Genomic DNA, 16,660 nt, shown 5'->3' on the forward strand with positions numbered 1-16,660 from the left:
CATTTCTTATTTTTCATTGGTCTTTCCTTCCTTTTGTTCTCGCTTCACTGACAACGGCTGCACTTTCATTCATTTCTTATTTTTCATTGGTCTTTCCTTCCTTTTGTTCTCGCTTGAGCTTGCGGCATTCCCGTTTTATGTGTATTGGTCTTTCCTTCCTTTTGTTCTCGCTTGAGCTTGCGGCATTCCCGTTTTATGTGTCCATTCTTCCCGTAGTGATAGCAAGTAATGTCCTTTATAGCCTTTGATTTTCCTCTTGACTTGTCTCGATTCTGAGGTTGTCGATATTTGCTCCTCCCCCTGTTCTCGGTAACAAGAGCATGAGAATGGGAGGATCCATATGACTTTCTTCGTATTTCTTCATTCAAGAGGCTGCTTGTAACTTGGTTCATGGATACAACTCCATCAGGTGCAGAGTTGCTAAGAGACACCACCAGCGTCTCCCAACTATCTGGTAACAAGCTAAGCAAAAGAAGGCTTGAAGCTCATCTTCCAACACCATCTTCATGGCTGCAAGTTGATTTACAATACTTTGAATTTAATTTAAATGTTTAGATATAGAATCACCTTCCTTGAACTTGAGATAGACAAACTTCCGAATCAAGAAAGCTTTGTTGCCGACAGTCTTTCTTTCATAGAGATCTTCAAGTTTCTTCCACAAGCTGTTCGCCGAAGTCTCATTTGACACATGGTGGAATACAGTGTCATCCACCCATTACCGAATAGTGCCAATGGTTTTCCGATCGAGCTTCTTCCAATAATCCGCTGACATGGACTCTGGCTTGGAGGATTCACCTTCAACTGACGCATAGAGGTCCTTGCAATATAAAAGATCTATCATCTTCGCCTTCCATATCATCCAATTGCGGCCATTCAAACTAATCATTCGAACGTCGCCGATGAGAGTCTCCATCTCAACACAAGAAGATTAGCAACCTTGCTCTGATACCACTGTTGGGAAATTAACAATACAACAAGACATTTCCCGTCTTTGTGATGAGATGAGAACAAAAAATAGAAGAGAAAAATAGAGAAATACAAAGAGAAATAGAGAGATTGCACACACAAGATTAACCGAGGTTCAGCTCAAATTGAGCCTACGTCCTCACTCGCCCCTTCTTCACCGTTTCCACTGTAATCAAACGAAAGCTTACAAAGGGTCTTCTCTCAAGTTGGTATAACTTAACTTAAGGATCACTTTCTCTCACACTCACTTGAGGATTACAACTTTCTCTTAAACTCACTTGAAGATTACATATTTGTATGTGGTTCTTCTTCTTGCTTCTTATTTTCAACCTTCACCATCTCCCCTCTATTTATAGGGAGGATATGCCTCTTGGGTACACCACATTCATTGCATGGGGAAGTCCAAAGACTAGCCCTTCATTTTCCCAATACATGAGGAAAGACAATCTATCAATGCATGTATGTAGTCAACCATAAAATCTCCATGAATTAAATCCACATTAATTCATCATGGGGATGGACCCCGTTCCCATCAATTACTCCACACAATGCCGCAGCAAGGAACTGGAGAGGAGTTAAGAATAATATCGCCATAAGCATTTTGTTGTTTTTAACTTGCAATTAACTGTCCACTTTTGAAAAAGTTGCCGGATTACCTCAATTGACCCCTACTTAGGGCCTGTTTGTTTGCCTAAAAAAAGTGGGAAATCAAAGAAATAGAAAACTATTTCTAAGAAGAATTATTTTGGGAGTGTTTGGTTGGCTAAAAAAAGAAGGAAATTAAAGAAATGGAGATGGGATGCGATGAGTTGTCACCTTATTATAGGATGATTGAGTGATTTTTTAAGAAAACTTATTTTGATGTTGTTTGGTTGGCCAAAAAAATAAGGAAATGAATTATAAGAAACATATTTCTTGTAATAGATTGTTTTCTTTTGTTTGATTCATTCTTAAAAATAAAAAAATAGATGAGATGAGATGATTTGTCATTATATTATTGGATGATGTGACACACACTTAAGAAAATTATTTTCCTAACTTTTTGGGAGGAAATGAGTGGAAATAAAATATTAATGAGATGAGATGAGTTGTCACCATCTTATTGGATGATGTGAGTGATTTGAAATGATGAGATGAGATGAGTTGAGTAATGTTGTGGATAAAAATAATATTTTATTAGATGTGGTGGATGTGGTGGATGAGTTGTTGGATGAAAATAATATTTTATTAGATGTGATGGATGAGTTGTTGGATAAAAATAATATTTTATTATATGTTGTGGGTGAGTTTTAGGGATGGAAATGGATGAAATTGTATTTTTTGAGTTTTCTTGGTTTTCATTTCTATTTCTTGGTTTTTTAGGAAATAACCAAACAGGCCCTTAGCCAAAGTTTCATTTCTCTCCTTAAGAATTTGCTTCCGTAGCCATGTGTCCTGCTATCTTACTGAAACAGTCTAAGTATTGTTTCTTTTCATATATTAAACTTGAGGAGTTTTTTAAAAAAAAATTAAAATAAAAGATTCAAACAAGAATAAAACTATTACTTAATTATTTATTAAACTTGAGGAGTTTTTTCTAAAATTAAAATAGCTGACAAATTTTTCTAGTTTCCCCCTTTTTTAATGGAGCTATGGTGCAGCTAAAGTTAAAAACAAAAGTCACAAGTGGGATTGTGAAACACAAGGGATATCACACTTCCATAAGAAAAAGTTGAAAACAAAAGCCAAATCAAGGTAAATTTCAAGAAGAACCTGGGAAACCTTCGGGCGGCGTTGCGCAAAACTTCCTCCACGTTTTTTTTTATTCCACTAAACATCCTTTAACTTAGGGGTTACTCTATGTGATCACTATAAAAAAATTTTATTCCACTAATTCACACCTGAATTTTTCTTATTTAATACTTAAAACTAGCACAATTAACTTTCACGTATCACGTAAAAAATAAAAAATAAAAAATAAAAAAACTCGGTCTAAATTTTTTTCCATCTGTTCCTTTTAAAGGGTATTAATTTATAGGGTTGAGAAGAGATTCTCTGTCATGTGCGTGCCATGTGACATGCTAGAATCAGTGATACCGATTTGGGAATTAAATGAGAAAATTTTAATATGAGATTTAGCAAAATTGAAAAGGTCTTGAAGATTATGTATACTAATCCGGAAACTTTAGAGGGTTCAATGGACACCCCCAAAATTGAGAGAGGTATTCTTGAAATTAATGTTGGAAAAAAGAAGAGGAGAAGATTTTTTTTCTTTTGCTGCAATTTATTCATAAACTGAAAGTGCCTTTTTATAGGCTTACAAAACAACTTAATCATCATAAAAATCTGAACTAATTTCAGATTTATTAGCAACTACTCCACTAACAAAATAACAACTAAAGACCAAAATTTTAGCTAACAAAAAAAAAACAGAAAAATCAGCAAAATATCAAATCTTTAAATCAGTCTTCAACAATTAAAGCCACACATTGTAACTAGAATTAACCCACCAAGAAGCAACAGAAGTCATACCAATCACATGGTATCAACCCTTTACTTCGAACACTTAATATTGTAAAAGAAAAATTAAAAATTTACCAGACTACCATGTATCCAACATGGTAGCTGAGGTTGCAGCTAAAAACATATCCTCCTCACTCGCAATCCATCGACAACTCTCACACTTACACTCTCCCATGTCCTCATGCTTATCTCTCCTCTTCTCCCTCAACTGCAGAACCCTAACCCTCATCCCCATCCTCACTACAAGCGTAGGCGCCTTCGATCCTTCCATCAATGATTTCTTTTCTAGGTCAAGACCGATACTTCTCTCAACCGGTATGCCCTCCCAAGCAACCTCAGCCCTTCCCAAGAGCCTAGACTGCTTGGACGCGAAGCCAAAAATCGGCTTAGCGCCCCTCCACCTCAGCTCAAACGCTACATTATGCTCACATACCACCTTTTTCATGGCCTCCGGGGGCACCATGCACTCCAAATAGGACGTCTCATCCCATCGCAGAGCGCTTTTGCTTGAAATCTGTCGAGTATCAATCCGAATCCTTCTCCCTCCTCCCGCGTTGACACGGTACCTTATGAAGAGCATGCCAGGTTGGAGATCAATAATGTAGAGGTTTGTCAGCTTAATGATGGTGAGCTCACATTGAAGTTGAGCCATAGCGGGGTTGTGGGATTTGATTGTAGAGGGTTTTGACGAAGGGGGTGCTATATATATATATATACAGAGGCTAGGCCTCTTGGAAAGTGGTGGTATTTGTTGCGGATAGAGCGGAAGAGAAAGCTTATGCTCTCAAATCAACGTAGACACGGAGATGCTTTTTTGAGTGAGTTTGGTGTGTAGGGTCTTAGGACAGTATGACCACATGAGCCCTTGGCAATATCCAAAGGCCATACATATATATTGGAAATGCTGGCTTCTGCGTGAGAGCCATTATTATATATAGCCTTAATTATGGGGAGGTTTCCTTCAAGGTGGTTAATGTTAGGGGGGAAAAAGGTTTGGGTATTGAGCTCTAGTGGCCTGAGCACTTGATCCCAATTAGGAAATTGAGTGGGAAGTGGAGATTGGAAAGTTTTTTTTTGCTTTGTGGTAACTTCATCAAATCTAATAATGGTTGGTATGATTCTCTTAGCCAATGACTAGGACCCAAATGTCAAATTCGGTGATTCGGATTTGACCCTAGCCCATGCATTAGACTTGGCCTGATTTGGCACGGCAGACGGTTAGAAATCAAATTAAGGCAGGCCAAAAGCAAGTCTAGTCATTTTTTAAAGGACAGTCAAGTCTATTCAATTAGGTTGTTAAGTTGTACATTGGCAAGGCGGCTTGTCATGAAAAGCCAATGAGAGGATAATTATTATTGTCAAAGCTAAATATCATACGGTCAATGCACATCCAGCCTGCTCTAAAATGTATAAAAGTTCTTGCAGTTATGTGATTATTGTTAGGATATGTGAAGCCTAACTATCAGACTTGCCCTATACTTCAGATCGAATAAGAAACAAGAGAAACATGATCGACGACGACAAAGTTCAAGCAAAACGACGAAGAACGCATTTTTACTGGATTGCGGTCGACCGCGCATGGTGCGGCGGTCGACCACAAACGTGCACAGGCAGGTGCATTTGGCCAGGATTCGTTCCGTCGAACCGCGCATGGCGCGCGGTCTGAGCCGGCCAAAAATCCGGAGCAACCCAGATGTTATCTCGTCGCGGTCGACAACGCCGAGTGGCGCTGCGCGGTCGACAGCCAAAATTCCAGAGACTCTTTCTGGATTTCCGACAGCTACGGCGGCTCGCCGGCCCGTGGCGTGGCGTCGACCGCGGAGTCGGGGTCTTTGGCCCACGTTCAGTTTTTTATCTTTCTATTCCTCTTTGAATACCCTTATATCTATAAAAGGGTTGATTAGGGCATGATGTAATAGAGACGAAAATAGTAAAATTTTCTCCTGCGACGGCCATGGACGTAGTTTCTCACATTGAGAAGCGAACCACATAAATCTTATGTGTTTGTGATTGTGATTTTCTCTCTCTCTCCCAAATCTCTATTTCCAAATCACATCAGGGGGGTTGTGCATCCCCAATAAGTGGTATCAGAGCTACCAGGTTCGGCGCGAGCGATTTGAGGTTAGAGACATGGGATCCGAGAAGGAAACATCCAAGATTGAGAAGTTTAATGGAACAAACTTCGGGTTCTGAAAAATGCAGATGGAAATTACCTCTATCAGAAGGATCTATACCTACCATTGGGAGAGAAGCCGGGGGATATGAAGGATGCGGAGTGGAAGCTATTGGATCGAAAGGCCATTGGAGCGATCATGTTGACCTTGTCGAAATCAGTAGCGTTCAACATCAAGAATCAGAATACGACGGTGGATCTCATGGCGGCGTTGTCCAGTATGTATGAGTAGCCCTCTACGGCGAATAAGGTACATCTTATTAAAAAGTTGTTTAATTTGAGGATGTTCGAGAGCCAGAAATTCGAGGAACACCTGAACGAGTTCAATGAGATCACGGATCAATTACACTCGGTCAATATTCAATTTGATGATGAAATCCAAGCCCTCTTGATACTTGGTCAATTACCCGACAGTTGGAAGGGTACTGTTATTTCAATTAGCGGATCATGTGGTAAATCAAAACTGAAGTTTTCAGAGGTGGTGGACATGATTATGACAGACAAGAGGAATGAATTTCTAATTCAGGATCGACGTTGAATTTTGAGAGCAGAGGTAGAAACAAAAACAGAAATAGAGGGAATAGCCGAGGAAGACCTAACTCGAGGAACGGAAGGTCCAAGTCCAGAAATCGCAAGAACAAGAAGGAGATTGACTGCTGGAATTATGGCAAGTTTGGCCACTATGAGAATCAGTGCCGAGAACCCAAGAAGGATAAGGAGAATAAGACTGAAGCGAACGTGGCCTTAGGAGAATCAGATGATGCCCTAATCTGCTCGTTAGAGAGCAAGACTGAGTCGTGGGTGCTGGATTCAGGAGCTTCGTTTCGTGCCACCTCAAATAGAGATTTATATGAGAACTATGTTTCAGGAAACCTAGGAAAAGTCTATCTTGGTGATGATCAGCCCTGTAATATTGTTGGCAAAGGAGTCGTGCAGATCAAACTCAAAGGGTCTACATAGAAGCTGAGTGATGTGAGACATGTTCCTAGTTTGAGGAAGAATCTGATTTCCATAGGACAATTGGTGAAAGAGGGATATGTATCAACCTTCGCATGTGATATGTGGAAGGTTATAAAGGGATCCATGGTTGTTGCCCATGGTACGAAGACTAGGTCCCTCTACATGGCGATAGATACACGTGGTTCCATGGCAGTGACTGAAAGTAAGGAAGATCCAAATTTGTGGCACCAGAGGCTTGGTCACATGAGTAGCAAAGGCCTGAAGGTTATGCAGTTGAATGGGAAGTTACCAAGTTTGAGATCGCCTGACATTGACTTATGTGAAAGCTGTATTCTTAGGAAACAAAAGATAATAAGCTTCAAAAGGGTTGGCAGAACTCCTAAAGAAGAGAAGCTTGAGCTAGTTCACACAGATGTGTGGGGTCTAGCATCGGTACAATCCACTGGTGGAAGGTTATATTTTGTGACCTTCATAGATGATCACTCGAGGTGGAAGGTTATATTTTGTGACCTTCATAGATGATCACTCGAGAAAGACTTGGGTCTATTTCATGAAACACAAATCAGAAGTGTTTGAAGTTTTCAAGAGGTGGAAGGGTATAGTAGAGAACGAAACCGGTTTGAAGATAAAGAAGCTTCGTTTAGAAATTAGAGGCGAATATGAAGATTCAGAGTTCAAGAGGTTCTGTTTGTTAGCCCTTATGTTTTAATGATGTTTCACAACCACCATTATCGGTACTAATTGCTTGTTGAGTGATATTGTAGTTAATATATATATCAAGCTTGTTAGTACCAATTATGGAGGATTAGATGGAATATGAGCTTCAACGATGATATCCAAAGGAGGAGGAGGCATAGTGATAAAGCATTGTTTATTCAAGAACAATAAATACAATGAGAAGCTTCATCAACTCAAGCTATATCAAGACTCAAAGAATTATAATTCTACTTGAGGATATTAGCTAGTTTTTCTTTTTTCTCTAGTGCTAGAATGTAGGCAAGTAGTTATAGATTTCATTTGAAGCTATTGGGATATCACACACACGAGGCAAGTAGTTATAGATTTCATTTGAAGCTATTGGGATATCACACACACGTTTTCATACTTATATTTTTTAGCGTTTTGACAAAATATCGAAGCTATTGGGATATCACACACACGTTTTCATACTTATATTTTTTAGCGTTTTGACAAAATATCATTTTACACAAGTATGGGGACCTTTTCGTAAAATTCCTTTTCCAAACAGTTTGTTTTTAATATAAAAAATAATTTACAAAGTTACACAATTTTTGGAATTTATTTAAATATTTTTACAGATTTTTAAAGAGTCAAAAACAGGTTTTATAAACAGTGTCAGCATGTATCAGTTCGCGGTCGACCGCCACGGTCGACCGTGCCTATGTTCTTTTCTGAGTAGGCAGCAGAAACTTTCGTCCACGATCGACCGCCAGCTCGAAATTTCCCACGGTCGACCGAAAAAGTCTCTGGAAAATTCTGAGCTTCGAAAGTGGCTCGCAGTCGACCGCGAGATTTTCACGGTCGACTGCCGTTTACTCCAACGTCTTTTAACGTACAGTTTCAGATGATGATTTTTTACGGGATTTAGGGGATATGGGTATGGGTTTTGGATGAAGTGTTTTCTTCTATTTAAACCCCTTATACCCCTTCTTCTTCACCGTCCCAAACATTTTGAAAAAAATCAGAGATCTTTTTTTACTGAGAGCAAACTTTCAAAACCTGTTTTTCTCTGTTTTTATTTTCACTTCCCAACTTCAATGTAATCTTTCTCCTTACCATAGGGACATTGTAAAGAGAGAGTTTTTACACCATTACTACTATTGAGAGCTTGATCTTATGAAGATCAACTGTGTGGGACTACTATTGAGAGCTTGATCTTATGAAGATCAACTGTGTGGGAGTGAGATCTTGTGGTGATCAACTGTGTAGTTGTGAGATCTTGTGGAGATCGTTGTGTAGAAGAAGTTCCGGCTTCCAAACCGGGTTGTGTAGTGGATTCTCCTCGACAGTGGGGAGCAGGGACGTAGGTCAGCAGGCCAAACCTCGTTAACACATCGCGCGTCACTTGGATAATGATTTCTAACTCTATCTCACTTGCTATAGTTGTTCATTTTGTGGTTTGTTGCTTGTCTAATTTTTATTGCACTATTATAGCCTTAAGATCCTAATCACCCCCTCTCTAGGGGTCCAACAATTGGTATCAGAGCTTGGTCTCTATATTAGTTTTTGGTTTAACCACCTTAGAGAAAAGATCTCATGGAGGCTTCAATGAATGTGAATATGTTAGAGGGATAATCCACCACTAGACCACCACTTTTCACCGGTAGTAATTTTGCTTATTGGAAAGCTAGGATGAGGATTTACCTTCGTTGCATTGATCTTGACATTCTAGAACTCATAGAGAAAAAATATGTAGAAAAGCCCAAAGTCGGAAACATGACCGATGGAGAAAGGCACCAAGCCAATCTCAATGCAAAGGTCATGAACGCCTTAATTTGCGGTCTTTCTCCCAATGAGTATAATAGGGTTTCCACGTGTGCAGTCGTATACGAAATATGAGTGAAATTATGTATAACACATGAAGGAACCCCCCAAGTTAAGGAATCCAAAATCAGTGGGCTTATGCATGAATATGAGTTATTTAAGATGCTTCCTAATGAATCCATCGATGCTATGTTTTCTCGCTTCACTAACATAATCAATAAATTGCATAGTCTTGACAAGCGTTTGACTATCTAAGAGATAAACTACAAGATCCTTCGTTCATTGACTCCGGCATGGGAACCCAAAGCTACGTCCATAGAAGAAGCTCACGATCTTACTACTCTAGCTTTCGATGGCCTCATCGGCAAGCTTAAGGTTCATGAGAAGAAGCTCAAGGGAAAGGAGAAGGAGGAAGTTCCCCCACGGGAAGTTGAGGAGCCATCACAAAAAATAAAGACCATAGCTCTCAAAGGAGCTAGTGATAACTCCTCATCATCATCGGATAGTGAAGTTGATTTTTCTAGAGAAGTGACTCACTTTTCTAGAAGAATTTCTAGACTCATTAAAATGAACAAGAAGTTTAATCCCCGATCTAACAATAAATTTTCTTCACGTGTAGGAAAGTGCTTTGAATGCAATGAACCGGGTCATATCGCTAAAGATTGCCTCAAGCTCAAGGAGAAATACTTAAAGTACAAGAAGAAGAAAGCCATGTATGCCAGATGGGAGGAATCCGAACCAAACGATTCGGATAGCAATGAAGAAGGAGCTAAGATTGCACTTCATGATCCCAAGATTTGCTTCATGGCTTATGAAAAAGTGGTAGTTTTCGATGCCGAAAGTAAATCCTTTTATATGCAATGTGATCTAGCTACGGCATTAGAAGAATTAAACATTGAGTTTAAAAGGATGTGAATCCTTTTATATGCAATGTGATCTAGCTACGGCATTAGAAGAATTAAACATTGAGTTTAAAAGGATGTCAAAAGAATTTTCTTCCTTTAAAAAATTACATGCTTCTTGTGATGCCAAACTAGAACAACTACAAACCTCACTTGCTTTAAAAGATGAATTGCTAGGGGATCTTGATTTTGAAAATAAATAATTAAGATCCAAAAATTGAAAGACTTAAAATTGAGAGTGGTAGGATTAGACCCACTCATGTTTATGCTAATTATCATCATCATGAGAGAAATAGATTTCATAGATCTCATGCCCCTACACACAAGAGAAATTTTGTGTGCACATATTGTATGAAACATTATCATATTTCTACTCATTGTAGGATTAAAGTCAATCATGATTTTTATAGAATGAAATGGGTACCCAAAGGTACCAAGCTTACTAACCACCAAGGACCCAAGATTTGGGTACCTAAAGTTACTACATCTTCATCTCTTGTAGGGAACATCACGAACACGACGTAGAGAGATATGGTACTTTGATAGTGGTTGCTCACATCATATGATGGGCAACAAAGAGCTTTTTGCAACCCTATCAAGGATTGAAGGAGGTAGCGTCTCCTTCGGTGGTGGAGAGAAATGTAAAATCATTGGTATTGGATGTATTGGTAAGACACACTCTCCCGTTATAGAATATGTTTATTTGGTTAATGACTTGAATCATAATCTTCTTAGCATTAGCCAAATGAGTGATAAAGGTTTTGATATTTCTTTTAAACCGGACAAATGCATTGTTAGCTCAAATGAAAAAACTATTTTTGTTGCTAATAGAAAATCTAATGTATACATTTTTGAGATGAATAAACTAGTAGATCAAGATGTCAAGTGCCTTACGGCGGTTGATGAAAACCCTTGGATTTGGCATAAGAGGCTTGGACATGCGAACATGGAATTGATATCTAAATTGTCCAAGAGGAATCTTGTAAAAGGGTTATCAAACTTGCATTTCATCAAAGATACTATACGTGCAGATTGTGCTAAAGGTAAACAAACTAAGTCTATCTTCAAATCCATCAACAAGGTATCAACTTCTAAACGCATGCAATTACTTCATCTTGATTTATTTGGTCCTATGCGTGTCACCTCTCTTAGAGGCAAACACTATGTTTTTGTTATCATTGATGATTTTTCTCATTTTACATGGACAATCTTTCTTGCAAGTAAAGATGAATGTTTTGAAAAAACTTCGAATCATGTTAAAAGAATTGAAAATAAAAAAGATTTGAAAAGTTGTCAAAATAAGAAGTGATCATGATGGTGAATTTCAAAATAATTTTTTCTATGACTTTTGTGCACATCGTGGTATAACTCATGTGTTTTCTGCTCCAAGAACACCACAACAAAATGGTGTTGTTGAATAGAAAAATCGTACCATACAAAAGATGACACGAACTATGTTAAACTCTTTTGATTTGCCTAAATATTTTTGGGCGGAAGCCGTCAATACGGCTTGCCATGTTTTAAATCGTGTTTTGATTAGACCAAAGCTTAAGAAAACTCCTTATGAACTGTTTTATGGAAAAACTCCTTTCATTGGATATTTTCGTATCTTTGGTTGTAAATGTTTTATTTTAAATACAAAAGATCACCATGATAAATTTGATTCTAAAATTAATGTTGGCATTTTTCTAGGATATGCACCTCAAAGTAAGGCTTATAGAGTCTTCAACAAACGAACTCATGTTGTTAAAGAATCTATAAACGTTACTTTTGATGAGACTAATATTGGTTTACAAGTTGGTTTACCTAGGAAAGATGATGATGATGTTGAGGGAGGATTGAAATTTTTGCAAATAAATGAAACACCCTCAATAGATATTCAAAAGGATGGGGAAAGCACAAACAACATTCAAGAGCAAGAATAAGAACAAGAAGAACTCCCCATAACATGGAAATTTGCACCAAATCATCAAAAGGAGCAAATCATTGGGAATCCTTCACAAGGGGTTCTAACTCGCTCAAAGGCCTTGAGTGAGTGTGGTAATATTACCTTCTTATCTTAATTAGAACCTAAGAAGATTAATGATACTTTAAATGATGAATTTTGGGTTTTAGCTATGCATGATAAACTAAACAATTTTCGAAGAAATGATGTTTGGAAACTAGTTCCTAGACCTAACAATGCTAGTGTAATTGGAACAAAATGGGTTTTTAGAAACAAACTTGATGAACATGGCATTGTAACTAGAAATAAAGCTCGTTTGGTTACCCAAGGATACAATCAAGAGGAGGACATAGACTATGATAAAACTTTTGCACCGGTTGCAAGGTTAGAATCAATTAGGATATTTTTGGCATTTACAAGCTTTAAAGATTTTAAATTGTTTCAAATGGATGTTAAGAGTGCTTTTTAAATGGTTTTATAGAAGAAGAAGTATATGTTGAGCAACCCCCCGGTTTTATGAATCATGTATTTCCTAATCATGTTTATCGGGTTCAAAAAGCCTTATATGGATTGAAACAAGCTCCTAGAGCTTGGTATGCTCGCCTCTCTTGTTTTCTTCTTGAAAATGGTTTTTCTAAAGGAAAAATTGATAATACTCTTTTTGTGAGAAAAAGGAAAATTCTTGAAAATGGTTTTTCTAAAGGAAAAATTGATAATACTCTTTTTGTGAGAAAAAGGAAAAATGATTTCATTTTAGTTCAAATATATGTTACTCTTTTTGTGAGAAAAAGGAAAAATGATTTCATTTTAGTTCAAATATATGTTGATGATATCATTTTCGTTGCTACTAATGAATCTCTTTATAAGGATTTTTCTAAAGTTATGCAAGATCATTTTGAAATGACCATGATGGGAGAGCTCACATTTTTTCTCGGGCTCCAAGTCAAGCAAACTAAGGATGGGATATTTATTTCTCAAAGCAAGTATGCTAGAGAATTGATGAAGAAATTCAATTTGGAGAATTCTAAGCATGTACCAACTCCCATGAGTACAAGTGTCAAACTTGATGCGGATGATAGTGGTGAGGATGTGGACCAAAAACTATACCGATGTATGATAGGTAGTCTTCTTAGGTAGTCTTCTTTATCTCACCGCTAATAGACCCGATATCATGTTTAGTGTGTGTGCATGTGCACGTTTTTAAGCTTCTCCTAAAGCATCTCATTTCCGATATCATGTTTAGTGTGTGTGCATGTGCACGTTTTTAAGCTTCTCCTAAAGCATCTCATTTGATTGCGGTTAAAAGAATTATTAAATATATTCATAGAACAATTGATCTTGGTTTATTTTATCCAAAAAGCACCTCTTTTGATCTATATGGTTTTTATGATGCCGATTTTGCCGGTTGTAAGGTAGATCGCAAGAGTACGAGTGGTACATGTCAATTCTTGGGTAACTCTCTTGTCTCTTGGGCTTCTAAGAAATAAAATTGTGTTGCCTTATCCACTACGGAAGCGGAATACATTGCCGCCGGCTTATATTGTGCCCAAGTTTTATGGATGAAATAAAGTTTAGATTTGAATTTTCAAAATATAAAAATCTTTTGTGATAACACTAGTGCTATTAATATTTCAAAAAAAATCGGTTTTGCATTCTAGAACCAAGCATATTGATGCGCACCATCATTTCTAACGCGATCATGTAGAGAGGCAAGATGTATCCCTTGTGTTTGTTGACACAAAATCTCAATTAGCTGACATCTTTACCAAGCCTCTTAGTGAAGATGATTTTTGTCGCATAAGAAATGGTTTGAGTTTATGTACTATGTGAAAGTTCTACTTGCTTGCTTGATTAGTTGCATTTCACATGTATTTTTGTTTATATTTTTTTACCCCATTTTGATGGTGACAAAGGGGAAGAGAAATCTCCTCATTTGTGCACATAGTAAGGGTGGTGACAAAGGGGAAGAGAAATCTCCTCATTTGTGCACATAGTAAGGGGGAGCTCATAGATAGGGGGAGCTACTATCTATAAGCTATATTTATTTTGCTCCTATATAATGGTTGGTTGTCATCATCAAAAAGAGGGAGATTGTTAGCCCTTATGTTTTGATGATGTTTCACAACCACCATTATCGGTACTAATTGCTTGTTGAGTGATATTATAGTTTATATATATATCAAGCTTGTTAGTATCACTTATGGAGGATTGGATGGAATATGAGCTACAACGATGATATCCAAAGGAGGAGGAGGCATAGTGATGAAGCATTGTTTATTCAAGAACAATAAATACAATGAGAAGCTTCATCAACTCAAGCTATATCAAGACTCAAAGAATTGTAATTCTACTTGAGGATATTAGCTAGTTTTTCTTTTCTCTCTAGTACTAGAATGTGGGCAAGTAGTTATAGATTTTATTTGAAGCTATTGGGATATCACACACACGTTTTCATACTTATATTTTTGAGCGTTTTGACAAAATATCATTTTACACAAGTATGAGGACCTTTTCATAAAATTTCTTTTCCAAACAGTTTATTTTTAATATCAAAAATAATTTACAAAGTTACACAATTTTTGGAAGTCATTTAAATATTTTTATAGATTTTAAAGAGTCAAAAACAGGTTTTATAAACAGTGTCAGCATGTATCAGTTCGCGGTCGGCCGCCACGGTCGACAGCGCATGTGTTCTTTTCTAAGTAGGCAGCAGAAACTTTCACAGTCGACTACCATGGTCGATCGTCAGCTCGAAATTTCCCACGGTCGATCGTCACGGTCGACCGTAAAAGTCTCTGGAAAATTCTGAGCTTCGAAAGTGGCTCACGGTCGACCGCGAGATTTTCACGGTCGACCGCCGTTTACTCCAACGTCTTTTAACGTACAGTTTCAGACGATGATTTTTTACGGGATTTAGGGGATATAGGTATGGGTTTTGGCTGTAGTGTTTTTTTCCTATTTAAACCCCTTATACCCCTTCTTCTTCATTGTCCCAAACATTTTGAAAAAAATTAGAGATCTGTTTTTAACGAGAGCAAACTTTCAAAACTTGTTTTTCTCTGTTTTCAATTTCACTTCCCAGCTTCAGTGTAATCTTTCTCCTTGCCATAGAGATATTGTAAAGAGAGAGTTTTTACACCATTACTACTGTTGAGAGCTTGATCTTGTGGAGATCAACTGTGTGGGAGTGAGATCTTGTGGTGATCAACTGTGTAGTTGTGAGATCCTATGGAGATCGTTGTGTAGAAGAAATTTCGGCTTCCAAACCGGGTTGTGTAGTGGATTCTCCTCGAGAGTGGGGAGTGGGGACGTAGGTCAGCGGGCCGAACCTCGTTAACACATCGCGCGTCACTTGGATAACGATTTCTAACTCTATCTCACTTGTTATAGTTGCTCATTTTGTGATTTGTTGCTTGTCTAATTTTTATTGCACTATTATAGCCTTAAGACCCTAATCACCCCCCTCTAGGGTCCAACAATGTTATGACAGTGACATCAGATTAGAGAGGACAGTGTCAAGTACACCACAGCAAAATGGCATAGCAGAACGGATGAACAGAATGTTGACTGAGAGAGCCAGAAGCATGCGTTTACAAGCAGGACTTCCAAAGCAATTATGGGCAGAAGCAGTCAACACAGCTGCCTACTTGATCAACCGGGGACCATCAGTGCCTTTAGAGCACAAATTACCTGAAGAAGTATGGAGTGGAAAGCAGGTAAACCTTTCTCACCTGAGAGTGTTTGGATGTGTTTCATATGTTCATCTGAGTGATCATGCAAGAAACAAGCTTCATCCTAAATCATTGAAATGTTTCTTTATTGGCTATGGCGGTGATGAGTTTGGCTACAAGTTCTGGGATGAGCAGAACAAGAAAATCATCAGAAGCAGGGATGTGGTCTTTAATGAAACAGTCCTCTACAAAGATTGTGATGTCGTTCAGTCCACTAGTTCGGTGCAGTGTGAGCCCACATACTTCAAATCAGATGATGCCTCGGATGGAGGCAATCTCGAAGCCAGTTCTGATGAAGAAGAAGCAGAAGAAGAGTTGATGGATGAGACTACCTCGGAGGGGGCAAATGAAGATGGAGAGCCTGTTTCGCCCGTTAGAGAGTTGAGGCGGTCAGCAAGAGTCCCCAAGCCTAATCCGAAGTATCCTTCACTACAGCCCAGAGCTCATCTGAAATACCCGCTACTGAGTGACGTTGGAGAGCCAGAAAATTATGATGAGGCACTTCGAGTGGATGATGCGAGCAAGTGGGAGCTTGCTATGAAAGATGAAATAAAATCCTTGAACACCAACAAGACATGGGAACTTGCGAAGCTACCAGCGGGGAAGAAGGCCTTGAGCAACAAAATGAGTGTACAGAATTAAGGAGGAACATGATGGTTCCAAGAGATACAATGCTAGATTGGTGGTGAAAGGATTTCAGCAGAGAGAAGGAGTTGACTACACAGAGATCTTCTCTCCGGTAGTCAAACTGACTACCATCAGAACAGTCCTGAGTATTGTTGTAACTGAAGATCTACATCTTGAGCAGCTAGATGTAAAGACAGCTTTCCTCCATGGTGACCTAGAGAAAGAGATATATATGCAGCAGCCAGAGGGTTTCACTCAGAAGGGTAAAGAGAAGATGGTGTTCAGATTGAAGAAGAGCTTGTATGGCCTGAAACAAGCTCCAAGACAATGATACAAAAAGTTTGATGGA

General features: G+C 38.3%; 1 protein-coding gene across 1 annotated transcript; it reads right to left on the reverse strand.

Annotated features, from left to right (window-relative positions):
* Positions 3,384-4,290, reverse strand: LOC109822112. Its single transcript, XM_020388279.1, has one exon. The coding sequence runs from the start codon at positions 4,118-4,120 to the stop codon at positions 3,548-3,550; it is 573 nt and encodes a 190-aa protein (XP_020243868.1). The 5' UTR covers positions 4,121-4,290; the 3' UTR covers positions 3,384-3,547.

This window comes from Asparagus officinalis, chromosome 8 (genome assembly GCF_001876935.1).
Source record: "Asparagus officinalis chromosome 8, Aspof.V1, whole genome shotgun sequence".
Taxonomy (NCBI): Eukaryota; Viridiplantae; Streptophyta; class Magnoliopsida; order Asparagales; family Asparagaceae; genus Asparagus; species Asparagus officinalis.

Coding starts and splice junctions, on each gene's coding strand:
- LOC109822112 (XM_020388279.1), bottom strand. CDS start 4,120: ATGGCTCAACTTCAATGTGAGCTCACCATCATTAAGCTGACAAACCTC.